Genomic DNA, 10,000 nt, shown 5'->3' on the forward strand with positions numbered 1-10,000 from the left:
CCCGTGCCAGACCCGTGCCAGACCCATGCCAGACCCATGCCAGACCCATGCCAGACCCATGCCACACCCATGCCAGACCCATGGGTGAACAGAAATGGGGCTACAAAGCATTTGTGTTCTTGAAAATGCTTTGCTGGTTTCTTAAAGAGGGCTTGGGTCCAGGCTAGAACTAATGTACCCTTGCCCTTCTGAAGGGATGGTGCCTTTATAAAACAGGTGTGAAGCGAATCAGTTCTGGAATCCAACCTTGGAGGTCAGAGTACTAGTGATTGTCAGCTGCACAGTTTTAAGCTCTCTTGTTTATTCCTGTTTGTCACTCTAAAGATCTGCTATTGATTTGGCCCCAGCTGGATGCCATAGTTGTGTCTTAATGTTGTAACCATACCACACTAACGCCTGCCACTAGCCCCTGCCTTTACACTATTTTCTAAAATACCAATACCAGGCTTTTAGGGATCAGCAGAAAGGTATTGATTCTGTGCGTGCAAAGTGCGGACATTTGATCCCGTAAGCTGAAGCAAGAAGCAGATTTCCTTATCAGTGCTGACACAGCAGTCAGCCGTGTGTGTCTTCAGTAGGATGCTTAGTGATAATCAGCTGCGTCCTATCTGAAAATCTGACAGAGTAAAGGATGCGAGCTTAAAATGTCAGCACGGCAATGTGGTAGACCTGATGACACATCAACACCCGCTCAGAGAAGCAGTCTAGCAGCGGCAAGTGTGCGTGTGTGTTTGTATGAGATTGCTACTTATACGTTCACAGACGTTCTCTTGTTGATAACACTAGCCGCCTCTGAGGCTTCAGAACATTGACATGATTGGATGGTGCTGTACGAAGGTCCCTTCACCCAGGGCGGCCATGTTGTCTCAACAGATGGGCTTCATTTTCCACTTACGGACACAAAATGGCGGCCACTCAGCTGTTTTGCAGCGCAGCTATTTTGTCCTACAGACACTAAAGCCAACACCGTATGCTTGTAATGAATCAAATACTACAGCTGGAAAATAGGAACCAACAGAAGATTTCCATAAGAAATGAATTAAGGGTCGATGTACCAGGCAGTCAATCCTATTACTCTCTTCACTTTACTCCCAGGTGAACCAAACTCGCTGAATGTGTTTGTTTTATTTAATTTCAGTTATTATTATTATTTAGTTTGCTCTCTGGGTGTGATGATGGAGGAGGTAACAGCCAGCTTGTGTGAGTAACACGTATGTTTGGTGTAAGACGGTGAAATAGGTGTAAATCTGTTTCAGGTTGGAAGGATGGCAGGAGGGGACAAACCCCACGGTGCCGCCACCAGAATACCCGGTAAGTGCCGGATCACTCGCAGACACCTCACTGCTCAACCATGGACACGTTATAAACACGAGGAACAGAATATACAATACAAACAACCGCAGACGTCAGAAATGCAGTTTAAAGCCCTTAAATGTGCCCTCTTTTTTTTGTGTGGTTCGTTCCATTTATGTGTAGATATGTTGCACATATTTTTTCATTAAGTGCAATTTCAGGTCAAGTCCACATATGTATCTAGGGTTAGTACTATTCAAGGTTCACAGATGTAAACAAAACAGGTAACAAAAGCGTAGGCAATTTTAACACTAGAATAGAATAGGATGGTTTTCTTTTGGTACATTAGCTACCACAAATAAAAAATAAATCTAACCCAACCCTAGATTTTGGAATAAAAGATAGAACATGTACTGAAAGAAGGAATAAAGGAATTAAACAGACTAACTACATTTCCCATGATGCATCTCCCTCTGATCCAGCTGACTCCTCCAAGAGCTCGGAGCGCAGCGGCTACAGCAGCCCGGCCACGCCCAAATCCCCCTCCAGTCGCTCCAGCACTCCGGGGCACCAGGTGAAGATGGTGGCGGTGGTCCGCACCCCGCCCAAATCCCCCGGGTCCCGCCGCACGCCCATCGCCCCTGTGGCGCCCATGCCCGACCTGAAGAACGTCAAGTCCAAGATCGGCTCCACGGAGAACATGAAGTACCAGCCCGGTGGAGGCAAGGTGAGAACCCTTCTGGTGAAAGGTGAAACCCACCAGTTCTGTCTGAACTCGAGGACTCTGTGTCCCCAACATCCAGAGGTAGAGTAGACACACCATAGCTTCATTGGCCAGTCCAATACATCCTTCCAGGCCTATCCCTAGTCTCTGTGCAGTGCATGAGACATCTAACACTGGACTCTTATCAACAGTATTGGAGGGCTTTATTTCACTACATTCATGCTTTAGTTTAGACCTCAGTGTGGTGTGTGTGTGTGTGTGTGTGGTGTGTGTGTGTGTGTGTGTGTGTAGATGTGTGTGTGAGTGTGTGTGTTTGAGTGTGTGTGTGTGTGTGTGTGTGTGTGTGTGTGTGTGTGTGTGTGTGTGTGTGTGTGTGTGTGTGTTGAAGTGCATGTTGGAGGTTTGCCTGGCAACAACGAGTTTGTTTGAGCTGGGTTTCTGTGGCACTGTGCCGTAGCAGTGTACATCACAGACACACACACACACACACACACACACACACACACACACACACACACACACACTGTGCTGGGGCAGTGTACATCACAGACATGGGGAACATGACTAAGCCTCTCCCTTCCACAGCATTCCAAGCCAGCTCTCTCTATCGCCCTAACCCTACTGACACAGCACACACACACACACACACACACACACACACACACACACACACACACACACACACACACACACACACACACACACACACACACACACACACACACAGCATGTGAGATGCTTTCAGCGACTATCATCCGAGTGAGGGAGAGGCTTAGTCATGTTCCCGATGCCTGTGATGTACACTGCCCCAGCACAGTGTGTGTGTGTGTGTGTGTGTGTGTGTGTGTGCCTGTGATGTACACTGCCAGCGTCTGAAGCTTCCAGAGTGCACTGTTTGTCCCTCACTGGCTCCTGTATTCTCACTAGTTCCCATGTGTCCGATCGGCTCCTGTGTTCTCACTGGTTCCCATGTGTCCGATCGGCTCCTGTGTTCTCACTAGTTCCCATGTGTCCGATCGGCTCCTGTGTTCTCACTAGTTCCCATGTGTCCGATCGGCTCCTGTGTTCTCACTAGTTCCCATGTGTCCGATCGGCTCCTGTGTTCTCACTAGTTCCCATGTGTCCGATCGGCTCGGCAGCGATAGAGAGAGCTGGTTTAGAATGCTCAAACGGATGAGTGGACGCTGAATGCATCTCACATGCTGTGTCAGTAGGGTTAGGGCGATAGAGAGAGCTGGCTTGGAATGCTCTGGAAGCTTCAGACGCTGAATGCATCTCACATGCTGTGTGTGTGTGTGTGTGTGTGTGTGTGTGTGTGTGTGTGTGTGTGTGTTTGTGTGTGTGTGTGTCAGGAAGCCATTCTTCAAAGACATACCGGGGAGCTGTTTATTCATTTAAAGACCTTCACAAGGGCAGATGATTTATTAATGTGCTCTTCCAGCAGCTCATGTAAGACTCACAGAGATACATCAGAGTGAACCGCTCGCTCGGAACTGCTATTAGTTTGCAAAATGGTTCCCTGTCAGCGCAATGTTCCGAGCAGCTTTGACAGAAGATGTTGTCATAATAATTAAATTCTCACGGTGGTGCATTAACGACACAAATCAATGCATCACGTAGATAGCTTATATGATTTTGGATCGATGCACTTTACTAAACTTCATTGGAGATTCTAAACACAAGGTAAGATAATGCTATGAATCAAAGACAGAGTCGTCCACCAGTTGGCTGGGAGCTCAATGAAGTGCTGTGTGTGTGTGTTCGTGTGTATGTGTGTGTGTGTGTCTGTGTGTACTGTGCACTTGTGCATGGAGTGTTTGGCTGTGCCATGCTGCTGACACACACGATGTTATCAGTGTTCGGTTCTCAGATTTTAAACTCACAACTTAATTCTTCCTGGGCTACTAGAACCACTGTAGTTTACTTTCGACAGCTGTTGATAACGGCACATAACAGCAGAATATGCTGACAACAAACACATTCAGAGATTCACTTTGACACAACAAGCGTAGAATAGGCATGTAGAGCAGTTAGCACACAAAGCATGGATAAACACATACCTAGAGTTCTTACAGGTGATTTTATAGGTCTTTCCCAAAGGAGAAGGAGTAAACTGTGCCTTATATAAGATGCTTGGATCCCCCGTTATCTTCCATTTCACAACAGGCAGGGGGACCCGCTACGTTCATGAAAGCATAACACTTAAATCACTTCCTGTGTTCCAGGTGAAAATCGAGGAGAAGAAGATGGACTTGAGCAGTGTTCAGGCGAAGTGCGGCTCCAAAGACAACATCAAATACACCCCAGGCGGAGGCAATGTGAGTGTGAGTGTGTGTGTGTGTGTGTGTGTGTGTGTGTGTGTGTGTGTGTGTGTGTGTGTGTGTGTGTGTGTGTGTGTGACCTGAGCAGTGTTCAGGCGAAGTGCGGCTCCAAAGACAACATCAAATACACCCCAGGCGGAGGCAATGTGAGTGTGTGTGTGTGTGTGTGTGTGTGTGTGTGTGTGTGTGTGTGTGTGCATGTGTGTGTGTGTGTGTGTGTGTGTGTGTGTGTGTGTGTGTGTGTGTGTGTGTGTGTGACCTGAGCAGTGTCTGGGCGGAGGCAATGTGAGTGTGTGAGCCTCTCTGTGACGGTGACACATCTGGTCGCCACGCCAACTAAACTACCCCTTTCCACTTTTCTCTCAGTTTCCCCTTTGATTTATTCATCTTTTTTTGGTTTTGCCCCCACACACTACCGGCTGTGACCTGCCACTGAGGCACTGAAGCTTCACAATATGAGGGTTAATGTTATTCTTTATTCCTTCTTTCTTTTGTTTCTTTCTTTCTGACTGTCTTGTGTCTCTGCCCCTCTTCCTCTTCCTCCTCCGGTCCTGCAGGTGGCAATAGTTCACAAGAAGGTGGATTTCTCTAGCGTTAAGTCTAGGTGTGGCTCCAAAGACAATATGCAGCATCTTCCCGGCGGGGGTAAAGTGAGTAATACCACAGGGATGAACTCGTTGCCTGGAGTCTCCCTCCCTGCACAGCTGAATCCACACGGGGAGGACCAGGGAGCCGTGGCAGCAGAGCAGACCGCACGCTGGGGTCTGTCTGTCTTATTGCTGACGTCTCAAAGGGTGTAATACACCTGTCGCCACAAGGGCGGCGCTACGGGAGAAAGGGAAGCCAAGATGGTGTGACATTTGTCAAAAACTAGATTTATAAAAATAAGCTGTTGGCTACAGCTATTAGCATTCTGGCCTATATAACTCAGTGAGTCTTGATTCTTAATAGGACTAGTTGTTAAAAGATCCCTAAATATATCAGCACGATGATTGACAGATGTCCTCTTGGGTGGGGTAGAGTAAGGCAGTGATCATGTGGTGCCACCAGCACGACACATCATCAGTTGTGTGCCTCAACGTCATTCGGCGTTTCGGCCCCTTATCTCAAGACACCCTCTGCCGAGGCTGATCAGACCTGGGTGTGTGTCGCACGGTGGCACCGCGTGGTCATTTGGCAGCCCATGTTGCGTCCTTACGTTTCAGAAAGAGGAAACTTCCATATCCCTTCAGCGATGGAGAGAGGCCTGCTCTGGGGGTCGTTCCTGCTGAAGGTCACCTAAGGTCTCCTCTCTCTCTCTCTCGTGGATTCAGCTGTAACGATAACACACAGACGTGGCCAGAACTTTAGGGGAACCGGTTTCAAAGACTCCCTCTAGCCAGGCTGACCCAATGGGCTTGTCTCGCAGTGCAATGTTTAGAATATTATTTTGCTTTCTTAGCTGGTTTCACTGTGAAATATCCAGCACATATAATTACCACTAGTCTTAGATGACTCTATTAGGCATTACATCAGCAGAAGTATAACATGCTTCTCTGGCAAAAGAACTTAAAGAAGCACTCCAGATCAATTGCTATTCGCTAACGATATGCTAGCGGCTAAAACAAACGAAATCTCTTGAAATATGCTGACTTTGACATTATGACAAACTTGTTACTCAACAACTGTCCTAACACAGTCAAACATCAAGCAACTGCAACACAAGACAAAGCAAGACGGCAAATAAGCTACTTTCTAGTTCGGCAGACATTAGAAAGCCGGGCAGAGTCAGGCAATCTTACATTTAGCAGTTATAAGCATATGGACCCTGGTATGGCAATAGCACGAAGGCGATTCTCCGTATTAAAAGTCATTGTAGCGTCCCAATTTTTTTCAAGCTGTTATTTTAAGGTAAAACTGCTTATCCTAACCCTAATCCTGAAGTTCAATTGTTGCATACTGTTACTTTAACTCGGTTTTCAGTGTTAGATAAGCATAAGTCAAGCTAGTTTCAGAGTGAAATAGTCACAGTGTTATATTAGCATTAGCCAAAGGAATTTCACAGGCAAATGTCCATGGTGATAGGCAATACCCAAAGATTAACACTAGCCTAGCTATTACTCTGCAAAATATTCAGAAGATTGGATAAGCAGGCAAAGACACAGGACCTTATAGCGCTTCATATTGGATGAGCAGGCAAAGACACAGACCTGATAGAGCTTCCTATTGGATGAGCAGGCAAAGACACAGGACCTTATAGCGCTTCCTATTGGATGAGCAGGCAAAGACACAGACCTGATAGAGCTTCCTATTGGATGAGCAGGCAAAGACACAGGGCGACCTGATAGAGCTTCCTATTGGATGAGCAGGCAAAGACACCTGATAGAGCTTCCTATTGGATGAGCAGGCAAAGACACAGCCCTGATAGAGCTTCCTATTGGATGAGCAGGCAAAGACACAGACCTGATAGAGCTTCCTATTGGATGAGCAGGCAAAGACACAGGGCGACCTGATAGAGCTTCCTATTGGATGAGCAGGCAAAGACACCTGATAGAGCTTCCTATTGGATGAGCAGGCAAAGACACAGCCCTGATAGAGCTTCCTATTGGATGAGCAGGCAAAGACACAGGGCGACCTGATAGCTTCTCCTATTGGATAAGCAGGCAAAGACACAGGACGCCCTGATAGCGCTTCCTATTGGATGAGCAGGCAAAGACACCTGATAGAGCTTCCTATTGGATGAGCAGGCAAAGACACAGACCTGATAGAGCTTCCTATTGGATGAGCAGGCAAAGACACAGGGCGACCTGATAGCGCTTCCTATTGGATGAGCAGGCAAAGACACAGACCTGATAGAGCTTCCTATTGGATGAGCAGGCAAAGACACAGGGCGACCTGATAGAGCTTCCTATTGGATGAGCAGGCAAAGACACAGACCTGATAGCTTCTCCTATTGGATGAGCAGGTAAAGACACAGACCTGATAGAGCTTCCTATTGGATGAGCAGGCAAAGACACCTGATAGGGCTTCCTATTGGATGAGCAGGCAAAGACACTGGCCGACCTGATAGGGCTTCCTGGATCGTTCTCCTGCCTTCACAGACCAGCTCAAGGCCAGTGCAGCCAGGCCGGGCGCCATAGCTCATTAGTTCAACCTGAGATGAGCAAGGTTGGACTGATTCTTAAATATTTAATTTACTTGGAAATGAAGGGATAGCCGTAATGGTTAAGAGGATATGCTTTCCTCCCTTTCCAATAACCGTCGATGGCATTACCATCACTGGCAGTTTGTGCCAGTCTTGGAGAATAATATATATCACCACTGATGAAATTGTGCTTAGAAGATGCGATGAGTCTTCTAGACTAAAATACTATCAGCACAGTCTCCCAGGGTTTCTATGAGACTATATTATAACCTCACAGTCTCCCAGGGTTTCTATGAGACTATATTATAACCTTACAGGAAATCTTAAAAAAATAAAACCTTAAGAAAACCTCCTTCCTTCAATCAAAGGCACTTCCCTCAGGAGATTTGCTCTTCAGTTACTCTGACAATGTTATGAGGAAAAGGTTATTATCGGCATTCAATCTCATCAATCTCATTAGGCATTTCAAACTTATTAGTAGTTGAAATGTTGCTGTGGGACAGTTGTACACTGTATTTTAAATCCGAACTTAGGAACATATGGCTCATGGTTTGTTTTGAGATAAAGGTCTGGCCACAGCTGTGACATGAACCCTGGGGTTTAAAGTTTCCTTGTAAAATAATTCAGATGTTTTAAAGCTTTTAAAGAGAGTGCTGCTCAGTTTACTACCGATCGACTGATTTTGGTGTTGCCCCATGCAGACAAATAAATCAATAACGGTTAGCCACAATCAATCAAATTAGATCCGAGAACCTCCCTGCAGACTGATCAATGGTAGTGAGTAGACTCCCAGGCTGTGGCTGGTGATTCGCTGACCCTCTTCTTCACCCCCCTCAAGCCAAAGTCTTCTTCTCCTCATCCTCTCTCTCCATCCCCCTCTTCTTCCAATGTCTTAACCCATCTCATTGGATTTCAGTGGGGGGTTCCTCGCCAGTGCTCCATTATCCACACACACACACACACACACACACACACACACACACACACACACGCACACACACGCACACACACACACACACACACACACACACACACACACACACACACACACACACCTCGCCAGTGCACCATTAAGGCTTTGACCTTCCCAACCCTGGAGGAAGCACATTTACGATTGGACAGTAGTAGAGTGCCCTGTGAAGCAAAGACTTCCTCTCATTGCCATCTGCCAATCAGAAGACATTTCTTTAAGACTTCCTCTCGTTGCCATCTGCCAATCAGAAGACTTTTCTTTCTGCCGTTGTCCAATTACTGTTTGAAGCTTTAAGGGCTTAGGTTGAGCATGACATTTCACATTTCTAAAAGCTGACATTTTTTTTTAAACTGAGTATAATGAAAATACTTCAATTGGGCTAAGTCTGTTTTGTGAGTCATGATTAGAAGTAGAAGCCACGTCTCCCCATGATGTATTAGCTTTGCACCATCACCTCAGCAGCAGCTAACAGACAGTGCAGAGTAATTAGTAGAGTAGTGTACGTCAGATCGAAACAGCAACATTTCTTGGAAAGGCCATTTAGGAGTCGACCATCCTGCCTGGGGTAACGTCTGAGCCTAGATTGGCCTCAAGACTGAGAGATTACAGCAACTCTTAAGGCTTTAAAATCTAGACATTCCTACTGCAGAACACTGGATGAACAGCTGTAGAGCCCTGGTGATGACTGGGTTAGTTAGCTCTGATCAGCTGGCAGACTCAAGACCAATCATAATCCTCTGAAATAGCCTTCTTTCCTGGTTCCCTGTGTTCATGGCCGCTGATCTACACTGGACACGTGAAGGTTGAACATCCAAAATGGCTGCCATGTTGTGTCAGCCCATCCAGCTGTTCACCATCACTGGCGATGAAGGATAGGGCACTGAGGGAGGAAGCCATTTTAGAGCAGTTGAATGGGGCTATGCATGGGCAGGGAGCAAGGCATTCTCTGAGATGTCTGTGCCACCAGGAGTGATATATGAAGAAGACATTCAAATGGCATTTCATACTTTTGAACAGTGGTATGACAGTGGCACCAAATAAACAGCTTGCAATCAGAACTAGATTCATTTCTAGGCTCACTCTATAACCTCAAACCCACTGTTACTCACAGAAGTTCATGCCATATCCTTCTTCCTATCATCTTCAGTGGTAGTATACAGTTCCTTCATGCACCCAGTGTTAGTCCTGTGTCTTGAACCGTACCAAAGGGTTGGTCTTAATCTCTTAATTGCATGGATATTTCAGGGGAATGTCCGCGATTGACCAGGAATGCTGATAATTCGCGGCTGTATCACAGCGTGTACGGGCCTGATAATCTTGCTTTTTGTGCAGTGATGCTAGCAGATGTTTTGAAGGATTACTCAGAGACATGAATCCTGCTTTTCATGCCGTCGTCATCCTTCTCACAACCCTCTTCCCTGCTCCAAAACCCTCTTCCCTGCTCCAAAACCCTCTTCCCTGCTCCAAAACCCTCTTCCCTGCTTCCAAACACATGTAACGATGAGAGCATCATGCAGGGAGCCCAGTATAATCTCAAGCATCTCTAGCTCTGAAACAATACACAC

The 10,000-nt window shown here is 46.5% G+C and overlaps 1 protein-coding gene across 1 annotated transcript in view; it reads left to right on the forward strand.

Moving 5' to 3' along the window:
• maptb (microtubule-associated protein tau b) overlaps positions 1-10,000 on the forward strand; it is a gene marked incomplete at both ends in the record, with an annotated part of 33,067 nt that overhangs the window by 15,055 nt on the left and 8,012 nt on the right. Inside the window, 4 exons of the mRNA XM_080856302.1 lie at positions 1,257-1,311; positions 1,725-2,020; positions 4,243-4,335; positions 4,896-4,988. Coding sequence (XP_080712428.1) covers positions 1,257-1,311; positions 1,725-2,020; positions 4,243-4,335; positions 4,896-4,988 — 537 coding nt within the window. The remainder of the gene's footprint in view (positions 1-1,256; positions 1,312-1,724; positions 2,021-4,242; positions 4,336-4,895; positions 4,989-10,000) is intronic.

The sequence above is a fragment of the Sprattus sprattus genome, assembly GCF_963457725.1.
Source record: "Sprattus sprattus genome assembly, chromosome: 18".
Taxonomy (NCBI): Eukaryota; Metazoa; Chordata; class Actinopteri; order Clupeiformes; family Clupeidae; genus Sprattus; species Sprattus sprattus.